The sequence below is a fragment of the Arachis ipaensis genome, chromosome B08 (assembly GCF_000816755.2).
Source record: "Arachis ipaensis cultivar K30076 chromosome B08, Araip1.1, whole genome shotgun sequence".
Lineage (NCBI taxonomy): Eukaryota > Viridiplantae > Streptophyta > Magnoliopsida > Fabales > Fabaceae > Arachis > Arachis ipaensis.
The window spans coordinates 34,818,147-34,835,429 of NC_029792.2; the positions used below are offsets into that span (position 1 = coordinate 34,818,147).

At 34.8% G+C, this 17,283-nt stretch overlaps 2 protein-coding genes and 1 long non-coding RNA gene across 4 annotated transcripts in view; 1 reads left to right on the forward strand and 2 right to left on the reverse strand.

Moving 5' to 3' along the window:
* LOC107614315 lies at positions 2,795-3,672 on the forward strand. 2 transcript variants are annotated; one of them, XR_001614389.2, is made up of 3 exons: positions 2,795-2,964; positions 3,039-3,127; positions 3,214-3,672. It is a non-coding gene; the product is annotated as an uncharacterized LOC107614315 (long non-coding RNA). The 2 variants fall into 2 exon arrangements; XR_002352326.1 differs by having other exon boundaries at positions 2,796-2,964; positions 3,039-3,672.
* LOC110265287 (calcium/calmodulin-dependent protein kinase type 1D-like) lies at positions 6,844-7,372 on the reverse strand. The gene is made up of 3 exons (XM_021108211.1): positions 7,170-7,372; positions 7,066-7,079; positions 6,844-6,980 (listed from the first exon to the last, which is right to left on the reverse strand). Exons 1-3 carry the CDS (start codon positions 7,370-7,372, stop codon positions 6,844-6,846), a joined length of 354 nt encoding a protein of 117 aa, XP_020963870.1.
* LOC107610915 (mitogen-activated protein kinase kinase kinase A-like) overlaps positions 12,414-17,283 on the reverse strand; it is a 61,416-nt gene continuing 56,546 nt past the window's right edge. Inside the window, exons 5-6 of the mRNA XM_016312893.2 lie at positions 16,181-16,843; positions 12,414-12,678 (exon numbers count right to left, since the gene is read on the reverse strand). Of these exons, the coding sequence (XP_016168379.2) occupies positions 12,414-12,678; positions 16,181-16,843 (928 nt within the window). The remainder of the gene's footprint in view (positions 12,679-16,180; positions 16,844-17,283) is intronic.

The window sequence follows — 17,283 nt, forward strand, 5'->3', positions numbered from 1 at the left end:
ATGGACCTGAGTACTCACCACCATTGTCAGTACGAATGCATTTCAACCTCTTCCCAGTTCTTCTTTCAACAGAAGCTTGAAATTGCTTGAAGACATTCAAAACTTGATCTTTGGTCTTCAAAGTGTAAACCCATAATTTCCTAGAATGATCATCAATAAAGGTTACAAAATAGATAGACCCTCCAAGTATTCTTGTCTTCATCGGCCCACATATATCAGAATGCACCAAGTCAAGTATCGCTGGCTTCCTTGAAGGTGGATGGCTTTTGAAAGAAACTCTGTTTTGTTTTCCAGCAAAGCAATGGTTGCACTTTTGCAAAGCAACCTTGCAACCGGATAAAAGATTCCTCTTGGATAACATACCTCTTATGCCATAAATCAGTTTCATCAACAAACTTAGCAGCATTAACAACATCTTTCACAATCTTTGCTTGAGTTAAATAAAGAGTAGAGTGTCGTGTACCTCTAGCAACAACCATGGAACCCTTGGTGAGCTTTCAACTATCATGAGAAAATGAGCTATCCTAGTCTTCATCACACAACTTACCAACAGAAAGTAAGTTCAACCGAATATCTGGAACATGCTTCACATGCTTCAAAGTCAACTTGGTACCGTCGGAGGTTTCTAAGCAAACATGTCCAACACCAGTACATTTTGCAACACCTTGATGAGCCATTTTCACATCACCAAAATCACCAGGAGTATAAGACGTAAACAGATCCCTCCTAGATATAACATGAATAAAGCACCACTATCAATCACCCAACTAGTGCTGTTATCAACAAGGTTAATAGATTCAAACTCATCAACAACAAGAAAATCATCACGAGTTACATTAACCTTGTCTTCCTTGCTACCATCATCTTTATTTGTGCTTTTGTCTTTAGTTGCCTTGGCTTTCTCCTTCTTTAGCTGCCAACAAAATTTTTTCACATGTCCCTCTTGACCACAATGATGACACTCAATATTCTTATACTTTTCCTCGAGACTTGCTTCTGCTTTGATCTCTACCTTTAGGACCTCGACTTTTGTTTCTCCCCCTAGACTCAGAAACAAGAACATCTGAATGTGTAGTCGATGTACCTTGTGACTTTCTTCTCATCTCTTCATTCAAAACACTGCTCTTGGTAAGATCTATAGAGATTACACCATCAGGAGCAGAATTGGACAATGACATTCTGAGAATTTCCCACGAGTCTGGTAAGGAACCAAGAAGTAACAATCCTTGAACCTCTTCATCAAACTTGATACCCATGGAAGATAACTGATTCAATATTCCTTGGAAGTTATTCAAGTGATCTGTCATTGATGTCCCATCTGTATACTTCAAAGCCAACAACTGCTTGATCAAAAACATCTTGTTATTCCCAGTTTTCCAAGCATACAACTGTTGCTTAATCCAAAGGGTCCAAGCATGTGTCTCTCCAATAATATGGTTCAACACATTATCATCAACCCACTGCCTAATATATCCACAAACTTGTCTATGCAATAAAGTCCAATCATCATCAGATTTATCATTAGGCTTCTCTGTATCATTAAGAGTGATCATCCTACTAGTATTAGTATTAGCTTCCATTGTTCACAGAATCACAAATCCAAAAAAATACCAACAAGCTCTGATGCCAGTATGAAAGAGCCGAGCAGCGGAAACGACACAAATGTCCAATACAAGAACAATATGAAAGCACTCACAACACAATATGGCACCAACTATAACAAGCAAATATAGCAAGTAAAGCAATAACAAGAACACACTGAGATTTTAACGTGGAAAACCCCCTCAATGTGAGAGGTAAAAACCGCGGGTCGTCCAGACCAATGAAATAGCTCCACTATAATCAAATGAGGTACAAGAGAGTCTCAAACAAAGCATAAAAATGTGCATATAACCAGGCAAAACATCAAATCACCAAAGCTTACAAATGAGAAGCAAGAAGATGAAATATACCCAAAAAATAGGGCTCCTGTCGAAGCCAATTTCTCCCTCTGTAGACTTCCAATTAAAATCTGCACCGTCTAGAATGAAGAAGAGGAATCTACAGTTTAAATTTTACGTCGATCCAACAGTGAAAGAATGAGAAACTACCGTTCAAAGATTGCTACTCTGTGTAAAACCGGGAAACCTAATTTCTCTCTTGCGAAGCCAATTTCTCCTACTGCAAACCTCCAATCAACATCTCCACTGACCAGAATGAAGAAAAAGATGAGAAAAACACGCAGTTCGAATTTCAAGCCGATCCAACGGTGAACGAATGATAAACTGACATTTGACATTTGACATTTGCTACTTTACAAAAAAGAGAATTCTGTTTTTCCCTCTTCTCTCTCTTTTGGTGGCTACTCTCTTTCTCTCAATTGACCCCAAAAATCTGAATAGAGTTGTGGCATAATGGGTGCAAAGAGCTACCATCAAAATGTTGGGCTTGGACCTCACAAAGGAGAGAAAAAAAACCCAACAATATTGAAGTTTGTTCTCCCGAATCGTATGTTATATCACATGTATTATGCATTGGAGATTCCTGATTTAATTGCATTATAATCCTATCTTCGGGACTGACTTGCTAGCTTTCGGTTGTAGGTTGATCCTTTTTTAGTGTTAGACTCTTAGTGCTGCACATAACATAGGTGAAAATGTCCGAAAATGAATTCACAAGACCATCCAACTATGGCTGAAATCTTTATATACATAGGTCTTAATATTCAAATTTCATAGTTTCATAAATTTCTTACTTTGCCCAAGGAAGGATCTTATTGATTTATTTATTTAATATCAATTTCTTAGCTAATATGATTATCAAATTTCTCTTGTAGATCTTACAATGTCATGTCTTTCTCCCAGCACAACAGATCAACAAGAAGATTCTTGGAGTGAAGACAAGGAACATGGTAGTATTGCTTCTGCTGAGGATAATAACATTGAAGGAATTGTTTCTGATATAATCTCATCGAATTTCCCACAGGTAACATTTGAATCTATTCCATTTTTTGTGGAATTTGAGTTGAGTTTTGAAGTTAGAATCACTTGTATTTTGAGATGTCAGTTGAGCGCGTAACATAGCACATGTTTTAAGGCAAGATCGTCCTTCAAATCGAGGTTTCCATGCCCCCTGAAATCCAAATTTGGTAAAATTTTAATTTATTAACTTTGATGAGTTTGACATGTAATTTGAATGAGTATCTTGTAGTAACTTATGTTGAGTTACTCATAGAGATGCAATGGAAATAGCGAAACAAGCAGAAAGAGAGGTTTTGAAAGCTGTCTCAAGTGTTATTCATGTTGGCATTAAGCTACATTTGGGGCAACCATTTTCACATATTAGCCATGGTTAGAAGTTAGACACATTCAAGAAAATTGGAGAGAAAAATTCTTGCATTTTGGTATGCATAAGGTTAAGCAGATTAACATTAAAAAAATTGTTTTTTTTTTTAAGTATTATTCTATAGCCAATATTTTGGAAGCGGGTTCAATAGCTGCGAAAACTTCAATAATTTATTTATGATGAGAGGTTATGTTACCATGACAAGAACAGAACACACTGCAAAGTATAGAGTTTCCTTGCAACCATGTAACACTACTGAATGAATGTGGTTAAACAATTAACAGATTTCTCTTTGAGAACCTTGTAGCTTTGGTTGACTGAGAATTAGTTCAATCGTGTTTATTACTACTTCTGATTATTATTAAATGTTAGAAATTAAGACAACACTTTTCATCTTCTAAGGAAATTCATTTCTTAATTACAAAAATTTGAGTGACTGTGACATTCCTGATACTAAGTACTAACCACCAAACAAATAACTGACCCTATATTTTTTCATAAATAAATAATTTTTGATAAATTTGCCATTGGTCATTTTATCAGTCTTAGAAGATGTATCAAGACTCTTTGAAAGTTTATGCCAATCTATTTTACTTTCATGAAAATGTAAGAGTATAACTCGCTTAACAAGATTACCTTCATTTTTCTTCTTAATGACTTGAATTAGGGATTGTTTAGAAAAAAAAAACAATTTTTTACCATTTTAGTCAAACATTATAATTTCTCACAAAATTTAATTATCAAATGAGTTATAATTTTTTATTTTTAAGGTAACTGATTTAGTACTATTCTTAATTTTTCTAAACCCGGTTCACTTGCCCGTTACACTCAGAGACTCTGTCGCACTAGTGTTAACTACACTGTAAGTAATTTCATTGAAATTTAACTGTTGACCGGATAAATAAACTCTTAACCAAACGTTTGGATCACTTTGTCAAATGGAATATATTTTTTGGGGGTTATTTCGTCAAAAATAAATGTTGAGATCTGTTTTATCAAAAACTAAATCTATCGGGTGTCAAAATAGCTATTTACTCTATAAACAAATTTAACAACAATAGTTATTAAACCCAATTTGACCAGAAACCCAGTGGTCTAATCGGAATGAGCTACCCTTTAAATTTCTTAAACACCAGACATGCAAAAAATCGGTTTGGTCTATTTGGATTTAAGCAAAATCGGTGAACTGACTAGTTTTCATAACTGGGACCAAGTCATGGTTATTTTTTTAAAAAAAATTGAAAACAATGTCGTTTTCTTGTAAAGGAAAGCCAAAACCACTCAGTGTCTCAGTCTCGTCACTCTCTCACTCAAGCTCAAGTTCTCTCATCTCTCGTCTCCGGTCTCTCTCATTGTCTCCGGTCTCGCACTCAAGCTCGTCGTCGCTCTCTGTCTCGTCACCGTCTCACAGTCAGCGTGCGCCTTCCCTGCGCTCGTCGGTAGCGGTGGTAGAAGCAGAAGGTCCCGGGACTAGTCGTCGTTAGGGGTGAGCACGGGTAGCGGGTACCCGATTACCCACCCGGACCCGAACCGAACCAATTAAATTGGTTCAGGAACCGACGGGTAATCTGGTCCGTCCCGAACTAAACCGATGACATTTACTGATGATTGGCTCGGGTATCGATTTTGGGGGCGCAGAACCCGAACCAACCCGTACATCCGATTATAATTAATTAAATAATATATATAACTTTGTAAATGCATAACTTAATAACCCTAATACACAATCTCACTAACGGCGCAACCAAAGTTACCAAACCATGGCGAAACCCTAGCAGAGGCAGAGGCGCAGAGCTTCCTCCTACCACGCAACCAGCTTGGCATCTTCTCCAATCTTCATCATCTTCTACTCTTCTCCATTAGGCGTCAGGCGCATCGTCTTCTCCACCTCGTCCATGGGACCATCTGGTGTATCGTCTTCCTTGTAGCGGCAGCGACACAGCAACCAACTTTCTCCCGGTCGTTGCCTCGTCGTCATTCTTTGTCTCTTCACCATCTCGCACTCAGTCGGGCGCCTTCCATGCACTTGTCACCGGCGGCGGCAGAAGTAGCACGTCCCGGGGTTGGTCGTCGTTGTTGTCTTCTTGCTTCAAGCCTCGCCATCAGCTTCCTCCTCACCGGCGTTAGATGGTCCCCGATTTGGTGCATTTCAAAAAATTTCCCCGCTCTTTTTGCTCAATTTTGTTGTTGTAATTCATCTTTTCACCATGATTTTGTTGCTGAAAGTTGAATTTTTTATTGATTATCATCACTGAACCTTGAATCTGTTGCTGTCTTCTTGAAAAAATCATTAGCTAAATTTTTTGTTGCTGTAATTCATCATTGTACCTTGATTTTGTTGCTGAAAATATCACTAAACTAAATTTTTTTGTTTCTAAAAATCATTGCTGAGTTGAATTTCTTACTAATTATCATCACTGAAGCTTGAATCTATTATTATCTTGCTGAAATAATCACTTAGCTAAATTTTTTTTGCTGTAAATCTATAAATCATATTTTGAGCTAATTCTTTTGTTGTTGAAAATTATCATAGTTGAATTTGTTGTTGAAAATGAGGTTCATGCTCTGTGCAACTCATAATAAAATTGTTCAGTTAAATTGTTGTTCCCATGCTCTCTGTTTTTTTTTTGCTCGAATTTTAAAAATGTCTTCATCACAACTCAGTTGCATAATATTAAATTTGGGAGAAAAGATAAATAAATAATAGAATTTTTGAAATTTCATCGATTATTTTTCCATCACCCTTAAATAGCTAGGCTAGTTGTAGTGTTTATTATAAATACTACAACTAGAAAAAACAAGTTAATAATCCCCTAGAAAGAACTAACAGTGATGAGAAGGAAAAGAAGAAGAAAGACATGTTGGGCATACAATTTAATTAATGAGTCCAATCCCTCCCTCTCAATTTCACATCCTTGCATCTTAATATTGCATATATATTCTGCACTCACTTATTCCTCTTGGAGGAACACTTAGAACTCAACAAGTGACACAACAAGTTTTACCTATTGATGATATTGCTCAAAATTGATGTTACTCAGAGTTCAATAAATTGATGGTTTACTACTCCTAAAAGAATAACAACACGGGTTGACATTTTTTAATCTAATTAAACTATTTGATTATATACTGAAAGCAAGATTATAAAAGGAAGAAAGAAAAAGAAAATTGAAATAAAAAGGAACTGATAACATCTGAAGTACAAATAGCAAACAAAATTACTGTTGTTAACATAGTATTCAATCTTATAAACCACCATAAATGTTAAGGAATAGACTTATTATTTATCAACACTCTATACAACCTTTCTATATCCTAACACCGCCCGACTCCAACTCCCTTTCGACAAAGCCATCAAGGAAAAGAAGACGGCCTGGCCCAAGAGACCCTATGACAGCCATCAGGCCCTTGGATAGGGGACACAATAAACAAAACCATTCAATCTTACAATGTCATCATAATATCTCTAACTACATAGACCATAAATAAGATTGCAATGAAACTAAATAAGAAAAATAATCATAGCCAAGTCGCAAGATAATATGAAGGAAAAAGTGTGATATAAAGGAAAGGATGATCAAGAAGCATCTCAGCAGTCCACCTCTTGCTAGGATCCTTCATAAAGCACTTTTCCAAAAAATCAATAACAGAAAACACTTATCCCTTTCGGTTTCTTGGGTGATAGTTCAAGATACTCAATAAAGAACCTCAAATACTCCTTAGTAAGCAAAAAGCTCTCACCCCATGCAGGCAATCTAGTGAGCATTTCAATCATTATGCAACCAAGTGCCTATATATCCATCGGAGCATCATTATGACCGAAAAATTCCTACGGCGGCAAGTACGATGGCGTACCTCTAGGCTTGGACTTCCAAACCTCAACATCTACTTTCTCCTCTTTGGTCTTAGATAATCCGAAATCCGCAATCTTCAGTTGATAGTTTGCACTCTCTTTGTCCAATGAAGGAAACAGAAGAATGTTCTCTGGCATGAGGTCACAGTAGACGATTCCTTTGCGATGAATATGTGAAAGCCCTTTAACAATCATGCGTGCATAGACGCTCAGTCGGCCTCTGGGAGAGGTTTCTTGTAGATCAAGTCATCCAAAGAACTGTAAGGAGCATACTCCAATAGATAATTGATAAAGTAATGTCCGTGCTCTACCGTGGTCTCAATTCCAAAGCATCAAATGATTTTTTAGCAACCACCGCTTTCAACTTCGCACAATGATTTGAAAATCTGTTCTTATTTCTTCAGTGAGAATGCCAATCTGGGAATGGAAATCTTCACATCAATGAAGCTCTAATGCGGTGTTTGTGTATCAACAACAATTGCAAGATAAACAATGCCAGAAGAATCCGCTCCCAAGACCTTCAGTTTCTTCCATTGTAAACTACTCATCTTTGATTGATTTTTCTTTCTCCTGTATCAACATCAAATGTTACATGCATACAGTGATCAAATAATATTATTTATCAATATACAAATTTTTTAATACCTATAGTAGGCTAGTTCTTTTGGCTCTTCTTGTGGATTATGAACTAAGTTTTGTGTTCTATTAATTATTACTAAGTTCGTTATAGCTTGTGTTATTTATATTAATTAGTTGTATCATTTGAACGAGTAGATTTCATTAGCGGAAAGATAATATATTTGTTTGCATATATAATAGAAAATATAAAGATAGTGTCAGTAGGAATAATTTAAACCAAAAAACAAATTCAAAAATCTTGAAATATCTCTATCTTATGACTTTGAACCTACTTTAATTTTCAACCCAAATAAAGAGTGAAATAAATATCTCCATCCCTACTTTCTTGGGGATTATAAGATTTTGTTAGTTAAAAAGGATTATGAAATAGAGATCATTTAGTTTCAGAATCTTTGGCTTTGTTTCATAGTATTTATGTCTACTATGATCTCCATAATTTCCTTTAAGTTTTAAAAGTCAACCAAATATTTCATTTTCAAATCTATCTATCCATTTACTTATCTAGTCTAGTTTGATTATCCACAAATTCAAATAGACGATATAATTTAAATTAATGATTTATTTTAATTTAATAAAAATAAATATATATTATCCAAAAAAAATTTTTAGAAATAATAATTTTTTATTTATATAAAAAATATCCATTAATTGTGCCTATCATTTTTTTCCTTCATTTTTTTCTGCGAGTATTAAGAATTCTAGGAGATAATATTGGTTTAAATAATGTTTCTGCGCGGTGATCGCATTGAAATGCTCATTGAATCTAAGGAGAGTTTAAAGTTTATGGTTGGGTTCCATAAACAAAAACAAGCACCTAACGTGCCAATGAATATTGGTTCTATCATTTTTCGCTTTAAAATATGAAGAGATGTGTTTTTGTGATCAACCTCGTATAATTTAGTCTCTCTTGCTTTCACTGCTAAGTTTATATGTTAACTCTAGGTTCTAATTTTGCAAAGAGTTATTGATTAATACAAAATTTACAATTGAGTGAAAAGAGTAATAAAGCATCATCTTAAGTATGTACATGTTAATAAAGAATTCAGTACAAAACCAAAGCTCATCAAGAAGGTACAATAGTATACATCACATCTGACATATCCATTTTTTCTTTCATCTCCATCTCATGCTTCTTATGCCTTGTGATATCACTACAAGAGTGAGCTCTTGATATAAAAAACAACAAACACGGTATTTAGCTACAGTTAAAACCGTGGCTAAAACTTGAAAAATTTTTGAATAACACAAAATAGCCATGAAAAAGGAACTGTGGTCATTCGGGGTGTTGCATTTATGATTTGCCACGGTTTTTTGGCTTTTAGCCACAATTTCAAGAACTGTGAAGACCTTAACTTAGCCACAACATAACAAAAATTAGCCACGGTTTTAATCGTGGCTAAATCCCATGATGAAACAAAAAAGATTATTGGCCACAATTAATTTTCCATGGTTTTAACCGTGGCTAACTATGAAGATTCCAATAAAAAAAAGTTATATTCTACATTTTACTATCGTTACATCAAATTTGACAATAATTTTTTTTTATATATATGAAATAAATTCAACATCCATACATATAGGATAGAGCAAAGGAATTCAACAATGCAAAATAACAAAATATACTTAGAACTAACACTTCATCATGTACTCAATCAGAGGATTGGTTATTAATACCTTTCAACCTCCTATGCAACTTCACTAGCTAAAGCTAAACATTCTAAGTGAATACTTTCAATGTCTCATGGAAGGCTGAATCATGTACTAACGAATAAGAGCTCAATCGTTAAAGATCTGTGCAAAAAAAAAATATGCAAAGGTGGGAAAGAAATATAGTGAAATAAAGCAACAAGAAGAAACAAACTTTGAACTTTATATCTCATACCAGTAAGAAACTAAGAATAATTCAAAGCAAAAAGTGAGACCCAACTTCAATGAATCAATGAATGACATGACTTATATTATTTGTGTTTTTTCTTGATCTGCCTCTCCTCTACATATCCTCCATCATAATCCAAAATTCTTCAAATATTAATTTCATTTCATAATGTATTAAGTAATTAAGCATGGCGACAAAATCACATACAAGATAGAACCATGTACATAGTAGAGGTACTTTTACATCCAAGCAGTTCCTGAAAATTTTCACTGCATAATATCACCATCACCATTCCTACCTACAAACACGATAAAACAATCAGCCACCTTCTTAATTAGAACATGATGAAAATTCTTAACTATATAAAATTTTTCTCTACACTAGGTCCAAAATTGACTTCTCTAAATATATTAGTAGAGAGAGTAAAATAAGGCACATAATTGGAAAAGAAAGATACAATGTAGAAGTAGAAAACCAGAGCCAAGTGACAAAAACTCTTGCAACAGCAACACAACATCAGATTGGAAAGATTGGTCGGATCCTGTGGCGAGAGCAGAAGCAGTACAATCAGACAAGGCATACAAAATAACTAATTAGTAATGGTTATAAACCTTAATCAAATATTATGCAATATCCTACATTAAAATATCTTCTACTTGTAAAAAGTAAACTTGCTTCAAGTAACATGGGAGAGATAAAAAATAACTCAAGTGGCAATACTAGATAAGAACTCATAAGCATTACTCTCTGTTGCCTTTAAATGGATCTGAAATTATCGCATGGCAAGTTGATAATCATCAAGAAAAATATCTTGATACAACAAATCTTATAATGGTAAGATAGACACTAACAACACTACAAAGAGTACGACATATGACATTACAAAAGTTAATATTTAATTTAAAAAATATAAAATAAAAGACAAGTTTCGCAATTTCGGCACCAAACTTATAGGCACCAAAGAATTTGCCAATAATATATATATATGATCATAACTAGTGTGGTAAGCACTGCATACATTGAGTGAAGTGGAGGATTTCATTATTGTCTCAAAAATGGGAGACAATGAAAGGTTTTTTCTCAATTCAAAATTTAAATAATTTGGTGTGGAATTGTGATGTAATTTAATTATTGTCCTTTCTGAGATGATAATGTATATTAAATTTTAACATGTGTTTTTAGAATATATATTCCCTAAATTTTATAAACAAAATGAATTAGTTTTTAATAATTTTTTAAGGACGTGGAGTAAGCAACTAGAATTCCTACTAGTTTGAGTTTTTGGAACAATAACAAAGAAGTGAAATTTTTGTTCCGACATTTAATTATGTTTATGTTGACAAAAATAAATGTGCAATTAAGCTATAGAGAATAACAAAAATTATTGGATTATTTTGCTAATAAGGAGATTAAAACTAGATTATATAATTATTTCATTTCAAGTAAATTGATCGATAAAAGTGATGTGTATACTTTTAGTGTTGTGTTTTTGGAGTAACTAATTTTCGATTTACACGTAATATAATTGTTTATGAACTAAGCTATCTTGTTTGTACGCTGTGTTTGGTTGCTATTCCATGACAACAGGAGACAGGAGCACAGAAACAGTGAAGAAAGACACAAACTTTTGGGATCATTGTTGTGTTTGGTTACTAGTGGTTAGAATTTAGAATGAGAATATGTTATACAAGGAAAAGAAGAAGAAAGACATGTTAGAAATATAATTTCATTAATGAGTCCAAACTCCCTCTCAAATTCACATCCTTGCATCTTAATATTGCATGTATGTTTTGTATTCACTTATTCCTCTTGGAGGAACACACAGATTCCACAAATGACACTACAAGTTTTATCTATTGATGATTTTGTTGAGAATTCTATTCAAGAAAACTTCATCACTAGTGATAATAATCCAGGGCATGTTTTTGTCATACTGCTAAAACCAGTTAGGATATTGTATGAGGAGATGAACAAGGCATGGATCAATTCTGTTGGAATGTAGTTCTATGTTCAGTATAAAGATTTTGCATATGGTTCTCCCTGAAATACAAGTAACACTCATGTAAACTAAAGTAATGAATCAAGTGTTGAACTTACTCAATTTGCATTGCACATTTGCACCAAATTTTAATGGTAAAAAGATGTATCTTTGCTTCATATAAGATATTTTCAGCATACCCAAACATTATTTAAATAAGAAATTACCTAACATCTCTCAATTTATCTTTTGGTAAATAAGAAATTAGCCACAAAACATTGCATACGCCATACATTTAGCTCTTAAGGATCAAAACTAGGACATTATCCTTAAACAAGTCAAATAACAACTATTTGTGTTAGCCTATTTAGGTATCCTAGTTTTCAATCAATTATTTATTTGATCATATACTGAAACTAGGATTATAAAAGGAAGAAAGAAAAATAAAATTAAAACAAAAAAGGAAATGATAACATCCAAAGTACAAATAGCAAACAAAACTACGGTACATAGTTTATTAAATCTGACAAACCATAAATGTTAAGGAACAGACTCATTATTCATCAACACTTTCTACAACTTATCTATTTCCTAACACTGCCCGACTCCAATTCTCTTTCGGCAAAGCAATCAAGGAAAGAAGACGGCCTGACCCAAGAGACCCTACAGCATAGCCATCAGGCCTTTGGCTAGGGGGCACAATAAACAAAACCACCATCCAATCTTACAATGTCATAATTTCTCTAACTACATGAACCATAAAGAAAAGGATGATATGAATAGAAAAGTGTGATATAAAGAAAAGGATGATCAAGAAGCATGTCAATAGTCCACCTCTTGTTAGGATCCTTCATAAAGCACTTTTCCAGAAAATCATAACAGAAAATACTGATTTCTTTCGGCTTCTTTGGTGATAGTTCAAGATACTCAACGAAGAACCTCAAATACTCCTCAGTACGCAAAAAGCTCTCACCCCATGCAGGCAATCCATTGAGCATTTGTAATACCCTGCCACACAAAGCTTTACGCTTAAGCCGTAAAATAGAGGTGGTGTGGTATTACGACCTCTAAAATAAAATATATACGTAATAATATTGAAAATGATACAGTATACAGGGAGCCATGAAAAATGGATAAAATGAAATCGCCAAAATAAAAAAAAATGCAATGCTCAGGAAACGAGATTACTTGCGTGTGAAGAAATCTAAAGCTCATAAGCATAACTATACAGGAAATAGGTATAGAAGGTCAAGAGTTCAACATAACAAGCTCCTAACTCAGCCTGCGAAGCTAAGGCTGGCTAGAGGGTAATTACATACATATATACATAGCCCAAAGCCCAAAAATACATACATATAAGCCTATTTCACCATAAACCTCTAAGAGGTACGAAAGTAAAGCAGTAATATACACGAGAGGAGAGTCTAATACATATACATATCAAAATATCAGAAATAAGCCCCAAAATGAAACTACTTCGCGGTAGAACTCTAGACGCCTAGCAAGGTGTCTCTCGACCTGAATCTGAAAAAAACAACATAGTATGGGGTGAGAACCGGAGGTTCTCAGCATGGTAAAGGTGCCACGCATATAAGATATAAGGTCCTGGAAATGCCAGAGGCAATCCTAGAACGTCAACACTTAGATATAAAGCTTAAAGAACTAAACAAAAATCATAAATGGGTGGTCTTCTAAGGGTTCTTAAGCCTAACTAAACTTATCTTGGACTCTAAAATTTTCCACTTTTCCTCCGTTCCTCCATCGTCGATGAATTCGCATAGACAAACAAGACAAACACAAGTAATTCACAAGTAATACAGATAACATCTAGCAAATAGCAGATTATAATCACGTAGGCAATCCCAAATAATTCACAAGCAAGCAATTCAAACAATATGCATATGATGTATGCCTGTCCTATGGCTGTTGATATCAACTGTCGGTTACATAACTAGCCTGACATGTCTTGGTAGTTAACCATAGACAATCCCTTTGTACGCACATTCCTAAGCTCAATAATTAACCATGGGACCGAGCCCAAGCTGACATGGGGGAGACAACACCCCAAGCTCAATAATATTCCATGGGAAGAATCCCATATGCATGCTCATTGGGGAACCCGGGGAGTTAGAGTGCCCGGTCACATCTTACATACATGGGGTCAGCGAATGTCTCAATTATAATTCAATCATGTCTCATAAATATCATTTTCATTTTCAACAATAATTCATAGCTCATCTCATCATTCTCAATTAACTAACATCATCAATTATCTCATACATCATTCTCAATACTACATTACTCTCTTACTTGCCACATATACCACTCTCATCTTCTTTTTCAAATCAAGTACCATCTTCTCCAACCACACATTACCTCTTAAAATCTTTCTTCATCTCCAAGTTACCACAATTTCCTAACTTCATTCTATTACTAGGCTTACTAACAAGATCTAGGGCCAAAGGAATGAAAATAGAGGTTTAGAGGTTGAAATTTGAACTTTAAAATGCAAAAATTCATTTTGCTGAAACAGGGGTCACGCGTACGTGTGGGTGCGAGCTTGGACCAAGATGTGTACGCATAGCTATACTCGCATATGCATGCAAACCAAGCAGAATCGACTGGTCGCGTAAGAGAAATTTTGCGTACGCATCAACCCCATGTCACGCGTACGTGTGGGCGTACATCTTGGCCTATTTCGCGTAAGCAGCCCCCTTTACGCGTACGCATATGCATGAAGCATAGATGCATGGTCGCGTAAGTGAGGTTCGCGTATGCAAAAATTCCAGGTCACGTGTACGCGTGGGCGTACGTTTTATAAAAAATTTAACTAAGTCTGAAAAGCTGCAAAATTTCAATTTTAAATTCCAAACTTTCGATGTGCATAACTTTTTTGTTTCAAATCATTTTAATTTCAAATAAATGACCATTTGTATCCATAAAAGATGAAAACACTGACATATGTACCCACACTAGATCGAAACTAAACTTGTACCCATGCAAGATGCCCTCTGTGTGACAAAAGTACCCTACGTGGCACTCCAACCCTCCAAAGACAGGGTACTTTTGTCACACGGAGGGCACCTTGCATGGGTACAAGTTTAGTTTCGATCTAGTGTGGATACATATGTCAGCGTTTTTATCTTTCATGCGTACAAATGGTCATTTATTCTTTTTCTTTCATTCTTCGAAATGCATAAATTTCACGGACCTAATTTTCTTATGAAAGAAGTTTGAAACCATTTGAGGATCCGGAAGCTAAGTTATGACTCGCCAAAGTTTGGCTAAATATCGGTTTTACACAAAAGAATTCAACCTCAATTTTCATTGAAAATTAAACTCAAATCCAATCTTTCACACCTATATTCAGCACAATAACATGTCTCAGCACACCAACACAACACTATATTCTTCACATCACACCACCTTCAACCATATTTCATATTTACACAATTTCAAACCTCAATTCCTCATTTTACATCAATAATATTATCAACTACTCACTCAATACACATATAATCATATCATCACATCATCCATCACCAATTCATTAATTAACATACTATCATCAGCATAAGCAGCAACCATCCAACATACACTCAATTCATATATCATATTCATCAAGGGTGTTAAGCATTGAACATTTTCTTACATTCTAACCTATCCTATGGCCATATAGCCTAAGTTTTCACAGAATATTATATATTAAATACGTAAAACCTAAACCATACCTTGGCCGATTCTACGTATAATCTGAAACACCACTCAAGAGGCACCAAACACAGCTCCAAGAATCCAAAATCCCAAAGTAATGGCACCCAAACTCCACCAAGCTACCGATGTATACAATTATGCTCCAATTTTCATACACACCAACCTAATTCACATATATGGCACATTCATACCCAAAATTCAATACCTAATACACTCAATCAAGGAATTAGCTAAGGTTCTAGAATTCTCACCTTACCCAAGTGTTATATAGCAAGAGCGAATATTTTCCTCAAGCTAATCGGGTCCTATAACATCAAAGAAGCAAAATCTCACCACCACTTTAATAAATTTCGAAAATAGAAAGAAGTAAAGTAAATGGGGTGATAAAGTGGCTTACCTATGAAATGGTTCCGATGAATTCGTTGAGCTTGATGCGGTAGTTGCGTAGCCGCAAACGGTGTGGCAATCGGAGCTCGGAGTGAGGAGATATGGTGGTTGGAATAAAGCCTAGGGTTTTAAGTTCTTCTTCCCTTCTCCAAGGATGTTCCCAGCGTGGATAAAGAGAATGGATGAAGGGGAGACTGAGTTTTGTTTAAGGGTGATGGATTGGATTTTGGGCCCGGTTCACCTGGTTCGGCCCGTTCGGTCCAATCTTGAGCCAAATTCTTTGAAATTAGTGTCAAAATTCTCATTTTAATTAGCTCTATCCTATTTTACTATAGAATTCACATTTTAAGTTTTCCTTTATTAAAATTTTATTTCTTGATTAATTATTTGCTAATTTAACGGGGTTTACAACATTTCAATCACTATGCAACCAAGTGCCCATATATCCATCGGAGCATCAATATGATTGGAAAATTCCTCTAGCGACAAGTATGATGGCATACCTCTAGGCTTGGACTTCCAAACCTCAACATCTGCTTCTTCCTCTTTGGTCTTAGATAATCCAAAATCTGCGATCTTCAATTGATATTTTGTACTCTCTTTGTCCAATGAAGGAAACAAAATAATGTTCTCCAGCTTGAGGTCACAGTGGACAATTCCTTTACGATGAATATGCGAAAGTCCTTTAACAATCACGTGTGCATTGACGCTCACGTCGGTCCCCAGCAGAAGTTTCTTGTGGATTAAGTCATCCAAAGAATCGTGAGGAGTATACTCCAACAGAAGATTGTAAAAATAAGGTCTGTGCTCTACCGTGGTCTCAATTCCAAAGCATCGAATGATTTCTTCGCAACCACTGCTTTCACCTTCGCACAATGATTTAAAAATCTGTTCTTCTTTCTTCAGTGAGAATGCCAATCTGAAAATGGATCTCTTTACAGCAATGAAGCTCTGATACGGTGTTTGTGTATCAACAACAATTGCAAGATAAACAGTACCATAAAAACCCGTTTCCAAGACTTTCAGTTTCTTCCATTGTAAGCTACTCATCTTTGATTGATTTTTCTTACTCCTGTATCAATATCAAATATTACATATAATGATCAAATAATATTATTTATCAATATACAAATTTTTGAATACCTGCAAGCTAGTTCTTTTGGCTCTTGTTGTGGATTATGAACTCAGTTTTGTGTCAGTCCGTTACCTTGTGCTATTTATATTAATTAGTTGTATCACTGAAAGTCATATAAAATCTATTGTGTTTTTAATATTGTTTATAGTCTTATAAATATATATAAAACGAAATTTAAATAAAGCTTTGCTATATATTAGGATAATATATAGGAAGACAATTTTTAAAATGAAGGTACGTAGATATTATTGTTGTTTTTTCAAAATTCAATGATTAGATTTGACACGGATACGAGACACGACACAGACTTATAAGACACCGGGATACACATATATGTAAAATATAAAGTATTTTTTAGATAAATCGTAATGATATTT